This window comes from Equus quagga, chromosome 18 (genome assembly GCF_021613505.1).
Source record: "Equus quagga isolate Etosha38 chromosome 18, UCLA_HA_Equagga_1.0, whole genome shotgun sequence".
NCBI lineage: Eukaryota > Metazoa > Chordata > Mammalia > Perissodactyla > Equidae > Equus > Equus quagga.
This window is the reverse complement of record NC_060284.1, coordinates 41413588-41433603: the sequence shown is the minus strand read 5'-3', so window position 1 is coordinate 41433603 and position 20016 is coordinate 41413588. Positions and strand designations below refer to the sequence as shown.

Sequence of the window (20016 nt, the reverse complement as noted above, 5' to 3'; positions counted from 1 at the left end):
CATGGTCAAGTGGGATTTATCCCAGGGATGCAGGGATGTTCAACATGAGCAAATCAATCAATGTGACATATCACATTAACAAAATGAAGAATAAAAATCACATAATCATCTCAACAGACCAGAGAAAGCATTTACCAACATAAGGCATCCGTTTATGATAAAAACTCTGAATAAAACAGGTATAGAAGGAAAATACCTCACCATAATAAAGGCCATATATGACAAACCCACAGCTAATATCATTCTCAATGGAGAAAAACTGAAAGCTATCCCTTTAAGAACAGGAACCAGACTAAGATGCCCACTTCCACCACTCTTGTTTAACATAGCATTGGAAGTCCTAGCCAGAGTAATCAGTCAAGAAAAAGAAATAAAAGGGATCCGGGAAGAAGTGAAACTGTCACTATTTGCAGATAACATGATTTTCTATGTAGAAAACTCTAAAGAATCCACCAAAAAACTTTTAGAAATAATAAATGAATACAGTAAAGTTGCAGGATACAAAATCAACATACAAAAGTAAGTTGCATTTCTATACAATAACAAGGAAGTAGCAGAAAGAGAAATTAAGAGTACAATTCCATTTACTAATGCAACAAAAAAGAAAAAAATACCTAAGAATAAACTTAACCAAAGAGGTGAAAGATCTATACACTGAAAACTATAAAACAGTTTCTGTAGAAAGAATCTGAAGAAGACACAAAAAAATGGAAAGATATTCCATGCTCTTGGATCAGAAGAATTAACATCATTAAAATGTCCATACTACCTAAAGCAATCTATAGATTCAATGCAATCCATATCAAAATTCCAATGACATTTTCCACAGAAATAAAACAAAGAATTGTAAAATTTATATGGAACAAAAAAAAGACCCCAAATACCCAAAGGAATTCTGAGACAAAAGAACCAAGCTGGACATATCACACTCCCTGATTTCAAAATATACTACAAAGCTATAGTAATCAAAACAGCATGGTACTGGTACAAAAACAGACACACAGAGCAAGGGAACAGAATTGAGAGCCCAGAAATAAACCCACACATCTATGGACAGCTAATTTTTGACAAGGTAGCCAAGAACACACAATGGAGAAAGTAAAGTCTCTTCAATAAATGGTGTTGGGAAAACTGGACAGCCACATGCAAAAGAGTGAAAGTAGATCACTATCCTACACCATACACAAAAATTAACTCAAAATGGATTAAAGACTTGAATGGAAGCCCTGAAACCGTGAAACTTCTAGAAGAAAACATAGGCAGTACACTCTTCGACATTGTTCTTAGCAGCATATTTTCAAGTACCATGTCTGATCGGGCAAGGGAAACAATAGAGAAAAATAAACAAAATGGGACTACATCTAACTAAAAACCTTCCGCACAGTAAAGGAAGCCATCAACACATGAAAAAAAACTAACAAATTGGAGAAGATATTTGCAAACCATATATCTGATAAGGGGGTTAATATCCAAAATACATAAAGAACTCATACATCTCAACAACAAAAAAACTAACAACTCAATTAAAAAATGGGAAAAAGATCTGAACAGACATTTCTCCAAAGAAGATATGTAGATGGCCAACGGGTACATGAAAAGATGTTCAATATCATTAGCTATCAAAGAAATGCAAATCAAAACTACAATGAGATATCATCTCACTCCCATCAGAATGGCTGCAATTAACAAGACAGGAAATAATAAGTGTTGGAAAGGATGTGGAGAGAAGGGAACCTTCATACGCTGCTGGTGGGAGTGCAAACTGGTGCAGCCACTACGGAAAACAGTATGGACATTCCTAAAAAAATTAAGAACGGAACTACCATACAATCCAGCTATTGCACTGCTGGGCATTTATCCAAAGAACATGAAAACACAAATGCATAAAGATACATGCACCCCTATGTTCAATGCAGCATTATTCACAATTGCCAAGACTTGGAAGCAACCTAGGTACCCATCAAGGGACGGATGGATAAAGAAGATGTGGTATATATACACAATGGAATACTACTCAGCCAAAAGAAGCGATGCAATCCATAAGAAATGATGAAATCCAGCCATTTGTGACAACATAGATGGACCTTGAGGGTATTATGCTAAGCGAAATCAGTCAGAGGGAGAAAGTCAAATACCATATGATCTCACTCATAAGTAGAAGATAAAAACAACAAACAATCACATAGAGACAGAGATTAGATTGGTGGTTACCCGAGGGGAAGGAGGGAGAGAGGAGAGCGAAAGCGGTGATTAGGCACATGTGTGTGGTGGTGGATTGTAATTAGACTTTGGGTGGTGAACATGATGTAATCTACACAGAAATCGAAATATAATGACGTACATCTGAAATTTATATAATGTTATAAACCAATGTTACCACAACAAAAAAAAAAGGAATGTTTACTGTATTATTATATATGCGTGTTTCTATGCCTGAGATATTTCATAGTTGAAAAGACGTTTTAAAGAGTGTCTGAATCAAATGCAGAGCAGTGTTGTGCCTGCTGGGACTGGGAGCCAATCTCGTGGATCAGTTCCACTTGCTTCCGGAGTTACAATCCAGGCTCTCTTACCACCACCAAGGGGCCCATCTGGAGACCTGCGTGAATCTCCACTTTTATGCGCATCTCCAGAGTATATAATTTCCTCATAAAGTTCAGTAAAGTCTAACTGAAAGACTCAGTGACTGCATCAGACTGATCATGATTCTAGAAATACAGCTGAAGTAATTCATAAAAACAGATGGCTTTCTTCTCACAGCCGTTTTCCCCCAAAGAAACCAGGTTTGCATTTCTTTCTTCTTTGTCAGACATCTCATGTTCACAACCACCCCACGCCAGGCACATGGCTCGGGAGTCACACTCGTGCCTCAGGAGATTCACTAAGCGTTTCATGAAGTGGACCTCCGCGATTGCTCACGTAGAAACCTCAGACCTTTTATCCAAGAAAACCCAGGGCTGATTTATGCCTCATCTGGGGGAGGTGGAGTGGTGTGTGTCTTGCCCATTGCTACCCCGGAACACCAGGAGCTGCTCACAGCTGCAGAGCAGAGGAGTCAGGAGGAAATGGGGATTTCAAGCCCTACTAGCTCTGGACTCTCCTCCCTGTGTCATCTGTATGAACTTCCTCTGTAGGTGTGAGTGTGTGCGTACACGCACAAGATGGCACTACTCAGGGCCGAGGTCGCAGGCCTCAGCGGGCGGAGTTCTGACCCATGCCCACAGACTGGAATCTCACCAGGCCCCTGCTGGTGGCTCAGTGATCAGCTGGCACGTGGAGGTGGGCTTCAGCCTGCCCAGCTGGGGTTACTAACGTACACTGCTTGGGGCACCTTGAAGGGAATCCCAACCTGCATTAGAAATTTTCTTCTTTCTCAGTGGACTGGCTCATGCCAGCTGTGCCCAGTGGTCTGAGCGGAAACAGAGAGGCAGGGCCACAAGGTGGGCGAAGACCCCTGGTAGGAACCTGGGTGTATCCTTCAGGAGCCTGTGCCCCGCTGCCCCTTGTCAAACTGCACAGTGGTCCTGCCCGGCCCCCACTGGCCACAGGGAGGACTGCATGAGAGGAGATATGGGTGGATTCGGGAAGGTAAAGTCACTACCCATGGGGTCTACTATCTTTAATACAGTAGTGACCTCGTTCCCCTAATTTGGGTACAAGCTGGGTCCCGGGGAGCTTTCTCCCTTTAGGCCTCTTCTTGGTTCCTGCTGTCACAAATCCATTCAACGAAACCCCCTCCTCTCTGCCCCCATGCCACCCCCAAACCCGACTTGCCCCATTGCCTCCAGCTCACCCTGTGCTTTTCCATTCCCTTGGGTTCCCTTTGATGGCAATGTCCTCCTGCCACCCACTGAACTTCTACCTGCTCCCTAAACTCGTTTCAGAGGTTATCTCCTGAGGATTCTTTTGATTTCACCCAAATTGATGTGACTTCCCTCTCCTTGGAACCTTGAGGGCAGGGCTCCCTTCCCTGGGGCCTCCCTCCAGGGCCTGACACCAGGCCTGACACACAGCAGTTCCTCAGTGAGTGTTAAATTGCACGAAGCAGACCAGGCTCAGTGGAGCTGTTGGTGTCCCCCAGCTGCAGGAGCCCCAGACCCTTACCTTGGGAGTGAACATGTGTAGGATGCCATCGATGGCTCCTCGCAGCAGCAGCCCCCGGACCAGGAAGCAGGCCAGCACCACGTAGGGGAAGAGGGAGCTGAAATACATCACCTGCAGAGAGAACAGGGACCCACCGTGGGGCAGAGCCCCTCCTGCAGCTGGTTCCCCCTCCCTGCGCACAGCTGGGGCACAGGAGCCTCCTCTGATGGCAGCAGAAAGCAGAGCCCCGGAACCCATGGGCATAGGGCCAAACCCACCACACGTCTGGCAATGAGCCAAGACAGAAACAGGAGCGCAGACAAGCTGGAGTCAGCATGGCTGTGCCTGGGGCTTGTTTCCTCCTTTCAAGGGTTGGCGGGGCTGGGTCTGTGGCCTCCCCACCCCAAGAACTGCCAAGGGGGCGGGAACCCTTTGCTCTCCCCTCCTCATTTTTCCATGTCTCATGCCTGCTTTTCTGTCCCCGACTCCCGTGGACCCCCTCAGAACTCCCCTGTCCTTAGAGCTCCTTTGACAGAAGGCATCCAGGAAGTCACAGACACGGCTCTCAAGCAAAAACATCAGAAGAAGGCCCTGCCTCTTGTGCTTATAAATCCTGTGCTACTTTCTAGCACATGTGTTTCTCGCACATTCTATATATCCCCACGAGCCTGGCACAGAGCCTCACACAAAGGAGGTGCTCACAAAATGTGTGCTGCCCTGAAACAAATCGAGAAGGCTGTGTGGGCAGAATGGCGTGAAGGTTAAGAGCATGCATGTCTGGAGCTAGACCACCTGAGATCCGATCCTGGCTCTACCATTTACCAGCCATGTGACCTCGGGCTGTTTACCTAACCTCAGCATGCCTCCATTGCCTCATCTATAAAACGGGTACAACAGTTCCTCACTGAAGGTTGTTGTGGACCAAATGCATTCACACACGGGCAGCACCTGATAAGTGCCACGGAGTGCCAGCTACCATTCTGGCCTTGGAGAGGGAAGAGGCGGCGGCTGAGACCACTCTCCATTTCCAGCTTTTAGCTTCCTTGCTCACAAAGTCCAGTAAAGAAACTGGGGTCTCAGCAGACAGCAGGGTTCCAGTTCCAGCCCTGGGACTGACTGACTGCATGATCTCAGGCAAGGGGCTTTCCCCTCTCTGGGCCTCAGTTTTCCCATCTGTGAAATGAGCAGATTGAACTACGGGACCTCTAACGTCCTTTCCAGCCCTGGCAGTCCAGGAATACTGACAGGTGACAAAGAAGAAAGGGCCCTTACCTGAAGGGGACTTGAAGTGCTGGGAGAAGGTGTGTGGGGCCTGGCTGGTCTGCACGCTCAGAGATGGGTGTGGAGCCGCCCACAGAGGCCTCCAAGGCCCCTTCACTCACAGCACCCAGCTGCTCAAAGAGCCCTTTAGCTGTAGACACGGTGAGCTGCTGGTTTTCACCAAAAATTGCTCAGAGCAGGCTCTTCTAGGGCTATTGCTTGGGAACCCAAGGGGCTAGGATGTAGACAAACGTCCCTGGGTCAGCGCTCCTGGTTTTCCTTCTCTAAAGTTTGCAGAGCCTGCCTGAGTCATCTGAGCACAGAGGTGACTGGGGTCAAAGCAAGGCTTTCCTGCAAGCCCACTCCTGATAGACTGTCCACAGAGACCAGCTCTGCAGCACTGACTCTCCCATCACCTCCTTGAGGGCCTGTGTCGTCACCTTGCACCATCCAGAGGCCAAGCCCACTCAAAGGACCCTGCACGGGGTGGCCCAGAGTTCTCAGCCCCTGCCCTTCAGGCTTTTCTGCTGCCCCCCGTGTGGCTCTGAGTGCCCCCTCATGACTCACCTTCCCTGAGGACTGGATGCCCTTGACGACAGCCATGCCCACGATGCTCCAGGCCACAAGGAGGCAGAGGGTCATCTTCCAGTTGAGGCCCCCACTCTCCGAGATGGAGTTGGAGATGTCCAAGGCCTCTCGGTACCAGAAGTAGGTAGTGGCTGAGCTCTTTTCACACTCTGCCTCCACCACTGAAATAGCAGCAAAGGCCACAGGACCTCAGTAGCGGGGCTATGGGGCCACCTCCTCTGCTGGACCCCCACACAGAGCAGCAATGGGCGAGGGGATAGCTGAGTGTGGGTAGCAGCCAGGGGCTGTGTTTGTTCTGAGTTAGCCAGGATCTGGCAGACCTGAGGACTCCTGAGTCTGAATCTGATGGGCTGAATCTGATCTGGCTGAATTCCCACTGATGCCACCCTCTGCCCACGTCCATTCATGGAAGGCAGGAGGGGTTAGGCAGAGCTGGCCTCAAGTTCCGGGGGGAAAGGTCCTGAGCTGGGAGCTGGAGACCTGGATTCTCTTCCCAGACCCTCGGTTAAATCAGTGATGTGACCATGGGAAAGTTGCTTCTGGGCCTCAGTTTACCCATCTGTGAGTTGGGATAAATCACCCAGCTCTTTATAGGACTGGCATGCAAATTAAGGTTGTTTCCAGATAGAATGGTGTTAGAGTAACACAGGGTAGTTAATAACAACTAAACAAAAGTCACAACTTCCAGAGTTTTACCTACACTCACTATTTAATTCAATCCCTATAAGAACTCTGTGGGACAGGCTGGCAAGAGATCATCAGAAGGGGAAATGAGGATCAGAGAGGGTAGGTGTCTTATCCAAGGTGACAGAGCAAGTCAATGAAATCTCACGTCTGTGCCTAAGCCTCTGAGGCTCCTTCGACTCCTCCCTGAGTGAGGGCTAGCTGGGGTCCCCAGGTGGTCACACTTGCCTGCCATGGTCCCGTTCCTGATGACAGGACATTCACTCCAGGGCAGTGGGTACTGGAAGGACTTGAAGAAGTAGAAGATGCTCCACCCGATGATCACATTATAATACAGCCCAACGAAGAGGCAGACCTGAGGACGAGCATCCAAGGTGGGGGAGGGGCTCACGAGGCCACAGCAACCGCCACCACCCCCCACCCTGGCCCCATACCCCACCCAAGGCCCAGCGCTCAGCTGACTGCACACAACACAGCACACAGCCTGAAGGAGGAGGAGGAGGGGCAGGAGGCGGGCAGCTGAGGGCCTGCTCCTAATCCTCCCTTCATCTGCTATTCGGAGAATCCGCAAAGGAATGTTTCAGATATTAAAGTTCTCTCCTTTAAGCAATAAACTCTTACAATGTTAATCCTTTCCAGTTTGAAACTCTTCTAAGATGCTTGAAGCACTTCCCCATCATTTCCTGATGACTCAGGATTACAGTTCCCGAGCTGCCCTTGGGGACTACGGAGGCCTGCTCAGCTTTTCCTCTAGAGTAAATGGCCCCAGACTGCTGCGTCTTTTGAGGTTTTATGGATGCTTCTTAGTGGTTTCCTATGTCCTCCCTTCTCTCAGGACACTACTGTCTCTTGGGTACTGTCAGCAGCCTGCCTCTAGAAAGATAGCTGTTCTCATTTCTTGTCTCTAGAAAGATGTCACTCCTCATTTCTTGGAAACATAACCAACCTTGGTAGAATTGTATCTAAAATAGGAATGCCTGGATTCTGACCAAGGGTCCACGGGGTTTCTTTGAAAGTAATGCTTATACATGCAGGGATTTGCGGCGTCCACTCTGGATGCTGAGCAGTCCCTTTGAGCTCCAGGGCCCTGGCGATATTATGCCTCAGTGACACTGCTGGTCAGTGAGAGCTGAGGGCCCCCTGCTTCACCCACTTCACCTGAGCCCTGATGTCCTACAGCACACCTTACAGGGATACAGGGGGGAAGAGACACCCAATTCCTTCACCTGGGTGCTTTGAGTCCAAGGGGGACCCCCCTCACATGCATGCGTATACACATGGCGGCACCAGCAGTGTGTGCTGTATTTGGCCATGTCACCCGTGTAGAGGTGACCCCTGGCATGAGAGCTGGAGCTGCACAGACCCTCTCCCAGTCTCTGCCTGAGGCAGGTTTGGGCTGGCCCTGCCGCTAGGCTGGACAGAATCCTCAGTCCCTTCCAGAAGCAGATTCCACTTTTTACGCGAGGTGTGAGCATGGGCACCTGTGGGCTTTGCCTTAAGGGAGGCTCAGTTTTCTCACCTAGACACTAATCGAGGTCTCATCTGTGGCCCCACGGATGAGCCTGGAGCCCTCATGGGGTTCCCCATCCAGGCCAGTGGGGTCTCCCTTTCTTCCACTATTCTGAAGCCTCACCCTTCCTGGGTCGGCCACAGGCTCCTGTCTGAGTCCTTCTCCGAGTCTGCTCACGTGCACAGTAAAATGGCCAGGAGACCCCGTGCCAGGGCTGCCTCTTCCTATACCACCCACTTGCCCAACTAAAATACTTTTTGACCAGGGAAAGAGGAAGGGCCTCCCTCACGGGGAGTTGACAGGCTGGTAGCAGAGAGGGGTATCCGGGATGGCCCACATGTCCCCAGAGAACTCGGGCCGAGATGTCCCAGGCACCCCCTCATGAATGTGTCCCAGCCTTTCCTCCTTAGCGACAGTTCCAAATACTATAATCCTGCTTCAGGCAGTGAAGCCAACTTTCAGTTTAGGAAGTATGTGGTCCTGAGACATCAGCTAGAAGCAATTCTCACATTGAAGGTCTCCCTCCCTGCCCTTGACCAGGCCCAGGCCTCTGGTCTGTAAACTCTGTCCCCAACAGCGGCCCCTTTGCTTCTTGATTAGTGCCCACCTCCAGCCCCCAACTCACTATGCAGCTGGAGAAGCCGATGCCCCCCAGGCGGGGGCACACGTAGTGCCACACGCCGATGCTGCCGCGGCGGATCCTCTGGCCCACAGCCAGCTCCAGGAAGAAGAGGGGGATCCCGATGATGATCAACAGCACCAGGTAGGGCACCAGGTAGGCACCTGGGAAGGAGGGAGGGACGTCAGAGGGTGTCCAGAGCACGGCGCCAGGGTAAGGGAGGGGTGGCAGCCTGTCCTACAGTCTCGGCCACATCTCTGATCATCCTGAACTGTCATCAGTCCTTGTGCTCCTCCAGGAACGGTCTGGGTCACACACGTGACCTCCTTCTTCCCCTGGACTCCCCTGACCCAAAATGCTAAGGGAGGATCCAAATGTATGTCAATGCCTCCTGCTCACAAGGCAGACTCAGAGACGGACAGACAGACACCATACTGCCTCTCAGGAATCCATATATCAAGCCATAGGCAGACAGACACACTCACCTCATGATGCACTCTGTGGACTCTGTTTGCACCCCCTTCTGCCCACAGAGAAGCAGCCCCAGATGGAGTGAGCCCCTGCTCACTCGCCCCTTCCCCCCAGAGGCACAGACCCCGGGCACAGCCTTCCCTGTGTCTGAACCAGATGCTGATGCAGCAGACTGGGCTGCTCCAGGGAAGCGGAGCTTGGATGCTCTCCAGGGAGAGAAGGTCTGACTAGTATCGCCATTAATCTACAGCTAATTGGGAGGAACGGGAGAAAAATTAGCAGTTCAGGAAAGCGTAGCTGTGAGGATCACAAAGGATAGAATGGATCCGACTAAAGATTCCAGATGATAAATTAAACTTGCTTCCCTGGACCTTACTGCAGACACAATCTCGATTCCAAGTAACAGGGCATTTAGCAGGAGAATTAAAACTATGCCTGGACACAGACGAGTGATTCCTGCTGAGAGCTGTGCCAACAACCCAGTCTTGTTACCAAAGCTGTCAGCACAGCCCTGCCTGTCTGTCAAATGGTGTCAGACCAGCCCCGGTCACCAGTGCCCTGATGGTCACCCAGCACCCCCAGACCACGCTTAGCAAGAGACCCCCGGCCACACTGCTCTGCCCCCATAACATGACGTCCCACATGCTCCCCAACATGTGCCCAATCTGCCAACAAACCCAGGGGATCTTCTGGGCACAGGACCCAGCACTTGGCAACAGTCGGTTGTTATCCTCTCTGTACCGGGCATGTGCAGTGGGGGGGGTGGAGGGGGGGTGGTATCAGGACACCAGAAGGCACAGACACTATCCCAGGAGAGCTGGCAGGACCCTCAGATTCACAAGAGCAATGTCAGAGCATGTGTGTACACACACACACACACACGTCACACAAGGCCGAGCACATACACGCTGAGGGAGGGGCTGGGGTCCAATGGAGCCAAATAGGAAAGTCTTCTGGGGGAAGCTTTATACAACAGCATCCAGTTCATCAAACACGCACATGCACACAGTCACACACACACATAAATTCAACACGTCGCTATCAGGAGCCTCATCATGGTGCTAAAAGGAAGGAGGGCCTGAGGACTCCTGGCTCTGTCTTTCATCCTAGTTCTGTCTCTTGGTCTTGGGCTCAGGGAAACGGAAGAGGAGAGAAGTGATCTGCAGGAAAGCAAAGGGACATAGCCCCACTGGTTTTGTATTTTCCTGCAAGTCCTTGACGGGGGCAAGAGTTGCGGGGAGATGGGTTCCAGGGTATCAAGAAACAGGTTGGAATCTTCTGTGGATGCGTCTCTCCTCTCTCCAAAGAACCCGGGAAAACCCTCAGGGAAGTCTGTCCAAAGAGCCATCCTGCAGCAAAGACTGGCCAGCAGCCACCCGCCACTCAGGCCCGCCCACCTCAGCTGGGCCCCAGGGCACTGACTTGACCGCAGGTCTCTCCACCACATGGAGACCTAGCGAACCACAGCGCTCGGGGGCTGCGGTCTGGGTGAGCAGGATTTTTGGTTAATCAGAGGTACTTTTTCATATCAACCCCTGTTGCAATCATTTGGAAACACACCCTCTTCCACCTTAGAAAATACAACTTGGGGACACGCCCAGATTTCCCTTTCCGTTTCCGCAGCTTTCAGGAGCCTCAGGTCATCAGTACGACTGGTTGGGAGCTCTGTTCAGGGTGTCAGGAAATTTAACAGAACATGGTTATAGGGAGAAGGATTCCAGAATCTCTAATGTCACCCAGATCTCTAATAGTCTATGTCTCAGTCTGCACTATGGGTCTCGTTTCTGGCAAACCCCAAGGTTATTCTGGGGATTTGAAAGCCCCCTGGTCTCAGCCTGCTGAGATGCATACTGAGTAAGGGTTACGATCCAGACCCTGGAGCCAGACCTCCTGGGCTTGAATCCTGGCTATGCCATTTACCAGCTGTGGACTTTGGGCAAGTTACTTGATCTCTCTGCCACTGTTTTATCATCTGCATAAAGAGGATGAAAATATTAGGTAGAACCATATGAAATTACTGATATTTGACCATTTTTTACTTTCAAAAATGGCCATTTCATAGAGGATCTGAATAGATGTTCTTCCCAAGAAGACATACAGATGGCCAACAGGCACATGAAAAGATGTTCAGCATCACTAATTGTTAAGGAAACGAAAATCAAAACCACAAGGAGATACCACCTCATACCTGTTAAAATGGCTATTACAAAAAGACAAGAAATAACAAGTGTTGGTGAGGATGTGCAGAAAAGGGAAGCCTTGTGCACTGTTGGTGGGGATGTAAATTGGTGCAGCCACTATGGAAAACAATACGGAGATTTCTCAAAAAATTAACAATAGAACTACCACATGATCCAGAAATTACACTGGTGGGTATTTATCCAAAGAAAACAAAAACACTAATTCAAAAAGATAAATGCACCCCCATGTTCATTGCTGCATTATTTACAGTAGCTAAGACATGGAAATAACGTAAGTTTCCATCGATGGATGAATGGATAAAGAAGATGTGGTATATATATATACAACAGAATACTACTCAGCGGTAAAAAAAGAAGAAATCTTGCCACTTGTGACAACACGGATGGACCTTGAGGGTATTATGCTAAACAGAATAAGCCAGATATAGAAAGACAAATATTGTATGATTTCACTCATGTGTGGAAGATAAAAACAAATGAATGAAAGAAAGAAGATAAAAAGAAACTTGTAGAAGCAGACAACAGATTGGTGGTTACCAGAGGGGAAGGAGGTGGGAGGAGGGTGAAATGGATAAAGAGGGTCAATCGTATGGTGACGGATGGAAACTAGACTTTTGGTGGTGAGCACACTGTAGTCTATACAAATGCTATAATTTAATTATAATGTCATACACCTGAAACCCACACAATGTTATAAACCAATGTTACCTCAATTAAAAAAACCCGGCCATTTCATATGCTTCAATTCTGTACCTATTGTGTAGGGCTGTTGTGAGAATTAAATGAGTTACTTACTCATAGTAAGCATTTGCTGAACATTTGCCTCTTTCTCACAAAAATAAACAGGAAAAAAACCCAACAAGCTAGGAGGATGCAGAATAAAGAAACTGTCAGCATCTGGTGCAGCTAAGCAGAGTTCCAGAGTTTTCATCCAGAATTAAGCAAAGTTTTGACTGGAACACCCACGGCTCAAAAACACAGAGCTTCGACTCTCATAGCTCTCAGACCAAATAGCTGTCTTCTTCCTGTGATAATTTGCCTCCTTCCAAAAGACGTTTACGATGACTTACTATAAAACTCGTAACGTATAGGAGAGTTAAAGGTAGAGATAAAAAGGGATTCCAGGAGTCAGAGAGGATGGAAAAATGAAGCCAGGAACATCGAATGGAGAGCTGAGGATCCTGAGAGAGGACAACACTTTTCTTCTGGGGGTTGTTTGTGATGCCTGGTGACATGGCGATTGTCTGGTGACACTGTGAACTGGCAGATTTTGGAAGAACACTACTCTTGGGGTGGGTGTAAGGTGGGGAGAGGGACCCTGTGATTGGCATTGAAGCCACAAAGGACAAGGCTGGAGGTTTCCAGCTAGAGTCCCCAAATGTGACGTGTCCTCCAAAGTCATTTTGGTGCTCTGAGCTCTTCTCAACATCTCACAGCACGTAAGGAAACCACACACATTCGTATCTTTGCTTTGGGCTGGTCTTACATAACTCAGCGACCTGGCCATGCCATACAGACTGAAAGCTCTGATAGGCAGCTATTTATCTGGGGGAGAAAATCTTTCAAAGCAAGGAGAGCATGTAGGGAATAGACTGTGCTGTGGAGGAAAGAGGAAAGCTCTGGCCTGACTCAGCACACAGGCTCAGTCGGGCTTTCTCACTTCCTGCCTCCAGCAGAAATTCCAGCCAGACTCAGCCTTCTGGACCGGGGAGTGTGTCCTGGAGAGGAGGGGGCATCCCTGAATGGGCTGCATCTCTGGGAAAGGCTACGTGGAGAGAGTCCCCAGAGCAGGGAGGGAAGGAGCCAGGTTAAAATGCCTGCAGAGCTGTGGCCGCCCATCAGGCTGGAGCGTGGCAACCCCAGGCACGGAGACTCAGGGGCACAAAGACTCTCCGCTGAGTTAAGACACCTTCCCAGGACCAGAGCTCCGAGCTTGCAGACGTCCTTGTTTTCAGCCCCTTGAGTTTTTCTTCATTTTCAGTCAGTTTTCCCCCCAGCCCCTGCCCCCCGCCCGTTTCAAAGCAAGTTGCCTTCAGAACATTCCAGCCTGCTTTGGAGGGGCTTGAGGGGGTAAGGCCTGGGGGCATTTCCCCATCCTGGGGGCTGGAAATGATGAGGAGATAGGGGTCTGATAGCAGGGCAAGAGCCCCCAGGGAGACTCAAACTCAGGGGATAGCGTGAGGGAGGCAGCAGGTGTGGCGAGGAAGTGCTCAGGCCCTGGATCCAGGCTGCCCATGTTTGAATCCTGACTTAATCATCAGCTGGGTGACTTTGAGCAAGTTATCTAACCTCTCTGTGCCTCAGTTTTGCAGTCTCTAAAATGAGATGATAATAACTCCTTCCTCACATAGGGTTACTGCAGGGACTCAGTGGTTGAACCGTATGAAATTGGTGCTTTGGCTGTTTCAAGATGCTCAGATATCAGCGCCTTCACGTATTTCAGCCTAATATCCAGTAAGTGCTGACAACAGTGCCTGGCACCCAGTAGGCATTTAATAATAATGGCCAACAGTTGCTCTATACTCTGGGTCAGAGACAGTGTTAAGCGTTCTACATGTAAAGCTCTTTTAATCCTCTCACTGTCCTGGAAGGCAAGAACTACTATCATTCCCATTTGACAGATGAGGAACAGAGAGGCACAGAGAAACTAAGCAGCTTGGACAGGTTGCTGACTGCAAAGCTGGGACTAGAACCCAGGCCGTTCAGGCCCAGAGCCCATGTTCTTATAACCACGGCCAAAATCTCTGAGAGCTGCTAGCACTTAGCTGTTCTAAAGAGGCTCACTCTGGAGTCCTGAGCTCCAGCCTACAGAGGTTCCAGTTCTGCTGCGCAGAGGGGTATCCTTTTTGCCCCTCAGCCCAGCCCACGTGCAGGGCGCCCCGGGGCGAGCAGGGCTGTCTCTTACCTCCTCCATTTTTCTGGCACAGGTAGGGGAACCTCCAGATGTTGCCGAGGCCCACAGAGAAGCCGATCTGGGCCAGGATGTACTGCAGCTTGCTGTTCCAGGCTGGCCGGTCCTCCGTATCCAGCTCCTCCTCCACCGCCTTCTGCTTGCCGCCTGCCTCGCCGGCCACATTCAGGACGCTCTGCTTGTAGTCCACGGGCTCCTCGAGGGCCAGCAGGTCGGCCACCGACTCCGTGACATGCTCACTGCTGTGCTCACGCTGGGTCACCTTGCTGTTCTTCGGCATTGGTGCCACCTGGGCCGCACAGCCTGGCTCCCCAGCACACAGACAAGGTGGGACTGGGCTATTGTCAGCTCCTTCTCAGCCAGGGACCTGTGAAACCAGGTGAGCAGGAGAGGATTATCTCGCCACACCAGAGAGGTGAGAAGCCCAAGTGGACACAACCCAAACCAACTCCCCGTCACACACTCAGAGGCTGGTCGGCGGCTGGAATATTGAGCTTGCCTCCCTCCCCGTCAGGGGGTGCCCGCTGGGGAGCTCAAGGTCTGCAGACTCAGTTTTCCCACAGGCCTTACCTGAGCCTCATCAGGAAGGTAAACCCGATGGGGCAGAAAAGGCAACACCAGACACCAAACCTAGACAGGGGTTGTCCATGATGACACTGCTCCCTTCCATAATTGCAGGTCCTAGAGTGTTCAAGACGGTCTGGAGGTCCCACAGCCTTTCCCTCCCAGGGTAGCGCAGGTTGCGGCCGAGTCCTAGCCTTCTCACGTTCTTTTTAGCCAAAACCACCTGGTGAGACCCAGGGAAGCCAGTGTCTGCCTTCTCTAGGGTCTTTCCACTCAAAATGCGGTTCATGGGCTGGTGGCATCACTGGAGCTTGTGAGAAATACAGAATCTCAGGCCCACTCCAGACTTGCTGAATCTTTCTCTGTATTTTTACAGGATACCCGAGTGATTCAAGGGGACATTACCGTTTGCAAAAAAAAAAAAAAAAAAAAAAGGGCTAGAGCTCTCACCGTGAAGCCCATGGACACCACCCCTGCGGGCTCTTCATTCCCCAGGCAGGAGCACTGGCCAGGCTGGCACCAGAGCCCTGGAGGTGTTCGCTGGCTGCCAACAAATCCTGGGTCATTGCTCAGCACTGACATTATCTGAGGCCACGGCAGCCAAGAGCCGTTCTCCATCCTTCAGTGACAGTTTTACAGCAGATAATGTCTGCACAGCACGGGCGGGGGAGGCAACCCCCCGCCCCAACACCGCTTCTGCCGTTCCTCATCTGTCTTTCACGCTTTCCCTTAAAGCAAGAAAAGCACCAAGGAAATGCGGCCTCTGAAGGATCCCAAACATTCTGCTGTTTCAAAGCACCTCCTCATTAAGGGGAGGTTGGAGGATTTAAAATTAAACATACGTCCACCCCGCCCGCAGTTGCCCTGCATCTTTCTAGGGATATAAATTACCCGGCTCTGTAATTACTTTTCTAATGGAAAGAGCTGCCTCTGGAAGCCACGCTCCTGTCTGTTCTCCTGGTGTGTGTCGCCTGAACTGCACAGGCAAGGTCACTGCGCTGCAGAAGCGCACATGGCTCCCCCTCCTGCTGGGCTTGACCCAGACTTCCTGGCTGACTCCAGCAAACACCTGACCTTCAAAGGGACCTGGCCAGCCAGATCCTGTTACACACGTAACAAAGCTGGGAAGCCTGGCAGATGGGGACAACTGTCCATGCTGGTCTGTGGGGTTAGCCAGCCTTCCCCAGGCCTTAGACCACAACAGTGGGTGACACTTCCCTGACCTCCTCATCCAAGGGGAATAGTAAGTCTTTAGTGACTGTCTCCTTCCACTCCAGGAATAGTCAGGGTCTTGGGCTTTGGTATGCCTGGGAGAGAGCCAGCCTGCCCAAAAGACCTCAGAATTCCCCATAAGGAGCACAGTTTTCTGTTAAGACTCCACTTCACAGTGGGTCAGCTGAACAGCCCCTTGCATCCTGGAGTGTGCCCCAAGGTGAGATTATGTGTCTGTGGACCCTTCAGCCCTCAGCCTCCCCAGGGCTGCTAGTCTGCCCAAGCTACACAAGCAAGTGGTGCGTAGGAGGTGTGGAATGGGGAGGCCTGTGTTCTTATCTGGGCTGCCAGGATGAGCCCCCTCCCCACCACCCCACCCAACCCCACTCAGCAGGTCCCTGACCCCAGGGCACTCAAATGGAGAAAACCTAAGCTAGATGCAGTGGCTGCTTGTGTAGCTACCCCACATCCCCTACAGCTTCCATCAAGAGCTTTTATTAAAAACTAGAGCTGGGGAGAAGACTTGGGGTCCCTCGGCAGATGGCAATCACCAGGACGCCCCAGCTCAGAGACTCTGCCCAGGTACTCTTCCTGCAGCGGGATCTGATCAGAACAATCTGCAATGTATTAGGGATGATTTACTGCTCATCACGCCACCACCGGAGAAAAGCAGAGGGGAGTCTGCAAGAATGCAGAATTTCTCTTGACGCTGACCAATTGGAGAATATGCTTCCCCAGAAATAGCCTCGTGATAGCAGCTAGGGTCACCAACATGAGAAAGGGCTGGGGGGGGGGGAAAGAGGCGGGGAGGGGACAGCATCATTTTAAACTAGAAGGACTCAAGGACAATGAGCACATTCTGGTAAAGCCAGAGGATACCCACAGCAGCATCACGGAAACCACAAGCATCAGCTCAATCTGAGCGGCTTCCTTCCTAAGACATCACTGATGTGCGTGAGCACCCTTCACTCGCAGATGGGGGCCTAGGGGCCTCCTGGACCATCAGGTTTGCAGGATGCAAAGTGCTGGTGCAAACTTGCAAGCTTGAGGCACTGGGTTGGGTTGCAATCATGACTGGGACCCTCTGTGCCCAATGAATAGGCTCAGGTAACAAGAGAGTCTGACAGCATATTAAAGCTTGAGGGACTCTAGCAACATTCTCATTTTATATGGGAGGAAACTGAGGCCCAGAGAGAGGAAGTGGATTGCCCAAAACCACTAGGTTGGACTCAGCAGGGGGGTGGGACACAGGAAGAAGACAGTTGGCTGTGGTGGTGGAGGGCAGGGGCTTCGAGGTCAGACAGACCTGGGTTTGAGAGCTCCCTTCATTCATTCATTCATTCACTCATTCATTCACTCACTCATTTGACGTACATTTACCGAGTCCCTTCTCTGTACCAGGCTCTGTGCTAGGTGCGAGGGATACAGCAGCAAACAAAATCAGCAGAGTTTTTCCTCTTGTGGAGTTTATCTTTCTTGTGGAAGAGCCAGATGCTAAAGAAACATATACAATGGCCAGGGTGATGCAGGCCACAAAGAGAAATAACACGGGGGGCAGGGGGCGGGTTGCAAGCTGCAGGGCTGCTATTTCATGGTCTAGAAAGGCATGCCTGAGGAGGCGACGTCTGAGCAGAGGCACTCAGGAAAGGCACAGAAGCACCGTTCCCCTAAACATAGGTAAGTCCCTCTATTTATATTTGGCCATATAAGTGCCTTGTTTCTCTCAGGAAAAGCCATAGTGAGTTTGTGGCAGGAGTGGGGTGGGGGTAGAGGGAAGCATTTTGCAACAAGCCCATCTCAGAAAAGTCCATTTTTGCTAGCAAGAATTGGCACCCCCTGAGGCCGCTGGGGCAGCACCCCACGAAGGCCAGCCCTGCTCACCTCCCCCTGGTGTCAATGCAAGGCAGGTAAAGGCTGTGGATGCAGTGCCAGGTCTGAGCCCAAAGATCAGCAACATTATTACTAACAAAAACACAGCCTCATCTTAAAGTGTAGCGCTATTATTAATCAAACTATAGCCTGTAATTGTAATAGTTTGAAACCATTTAGAAACATCTTTTACACAGTCTAAGATACAATATGGGGGGTGATTCTGCTCAGAAGCAGGGGTGCCTGGGATCAAACCCTCAGCTGTCGTAAGGGAATGGCAGCAGTGCCCACCTCGCAATGTTGTGGGGAGGACAGGTTGCACAGGTCTCACACGAGTACCAGCTTCCAGCAAGTGCTCACAAGTGTCACCATTCGTGTGGTCTCATTTGATTCACGCCCAGCCTGGGAATTGAGCTGCAGCCCCGGACCAGACAGTGCATGGCTCACGTCACAGGCTGTCAGCCTTCAGGTCTCCTCACTCCTGTGCTCCCTTCACTTTTTAAAAGGGGAGATGGCAGCAGCATCTTGGAACAGCCCTCCCTCCCCACAGCCCCCAGCTCCCTGAAGCCTGGAGTCACCGGGCTGGTGAAAGGTCAGCTTTCAGACCCGGGCATGAGAATCCAACATGTACTCAGCCAACGACCCCAAAGCACTGCCCGGGTCAAGCACCAGGATCAGAGAAGGACCCATGAGGGGCTGAGTCCTCTCTGCCCTGCCAATGCAGCTGTGGAGCCAGCCACGATCCAGGCACCTGGAGGCTGGCCAAATGCTAGTCCTGACCAGCCACCAACCACCCACGCAAACTGGCACACTGCCCTGACGTCTCTGGGGCTCAGTTTCCCTGTGTGTAAAATGGGTTGGTCTGGAGAATTTGTGAGGCCTCCTTCAGCTCTGCATACATCCAGGGAGTGCCCCTCCTGCACGTGAGTGTGAGCAAGGCACGATGTGCCGCAGGCACTAGACGCCACAGGTTCTGCAGCCTGGCTGTCATGCCACCCTCCGTCAGTTGAGAGCTCGCTGGGGTGCCGTGGGGATGCTTTGACAGCCAGCCCAGCTGTACCCGAATTATCCCCCTGTAGTAGCTGCGGTGGGTTGTAAAGCTGTTTTCACGAGCAGCGCCTCAGATGATCCAGCTCCACAGTACCTCCGAAAGGAATGCCTTAATTACTTAAGGCACAGTGCAAGGGGCTTGAGCGCCGAGAAAGCCCTCAGTGCCAGATCTGTCACTTAGCAACGGGTGCAGCTTCAGTTCAGAATAGCACATGTGAGAGGTGAGGACTGAACGAGTGAACTGTGAATCTTCTTAAAAAGAGAAAAAAATAGTGCAATGAGGAGACAGACAGGTAAAAATATCTCCTGCCAGAGGCCTGATGCCCCACAACTTCCCCAGCACAGCACTCAGCAGTTACCTCGAGGGGGTGGCGGATGGCTGCTCACCTGCCACCAGGGCCACCCCAGAATCCCTCCACCCCACAGCAACCAGAGAGCGGGGGAGCCTTCTGGAACACTGAAGTCAGCCCTCTGAGCACCCACCTCCTGGGGTCGGGCATCTCTTGCTCAGGAAGGTTATACCAGGTAATTCAAGGGACGAACTCAAAGGAATCACTCCTTTCCCTAGCGAGACCCCCAGAGGAGCTAAGTGGAGAAGCTGCCTTCTTCTGGAAGCAGGTAGCCAAGGCGACTACAGACCCCACAGTGCCCCACTTCCCGGAGCCCCTCCGGGTGCGCCTAGCTTTGCTACCCTTGGGTCTCGTGGCTCTGGAAAGAGTGCTGCACATTCCTTTTTCTTTTTAATTTTTATTCAATTTATTTAAACTAAAAAACAAAACAGTTCACCCACTTCTCCCATCCTCCACCTCCCCACCTCTTACAACCACTAATCTGTTCTCTGTATCAATGAGCTTGTTTTTTTTTTTTCAGATTCCACATACAAGAGAGATCATATGGTATCTGTCTTTCTCTGCCTGACTTGCTTCACTTAGCATAATGCTCTTGAGGTCCATCCATGTTGTTGCAAATGGCAAGATTTCATCTTTTTATGGCT

General features: G+C 50.6%; 1 protein-coding gene across 3 annotated transcripts in view; it reads right to left on the bottom strand.

The window, feature by feature from the left end:
- SLC6A17 (solute carrier family 6 member 17) overlaps positions 1–20016 on the bottom strand; it is a 57852-nt gene that overhangs the window by 26630 nt on the left and 11206 nt on the right. For all 3 annotated transcript variants that reach the window (XR_006885973.1, XR_006885974.1, XM_046645114.1), the window contains exons 2-6: positions 14322–14694; positions 8751–8908; positions 6844–6970; positions 5911–6092; positions 4105–4215 (exon numbers count right to left, since the gene is read on the bottom strand). Coding sequence is in view for 1 of the 3 variants with exons in the window: in XM_046645114.1 (XP_046501070.1) it covers positions 4105–4215; positions 5911–6092; positions 6844–6970; positions 8751–8908; positions 14322–14607 (864 nt within the window). In the remaining 2 variants the exon portion in view is untranslated. The remainder of the gene's footprint in view (positions 1–4104; positions 4216–5910; positions 6093–6843; positions 6971–8750; positions 8909–14321; positions 14695–20016) is intronic.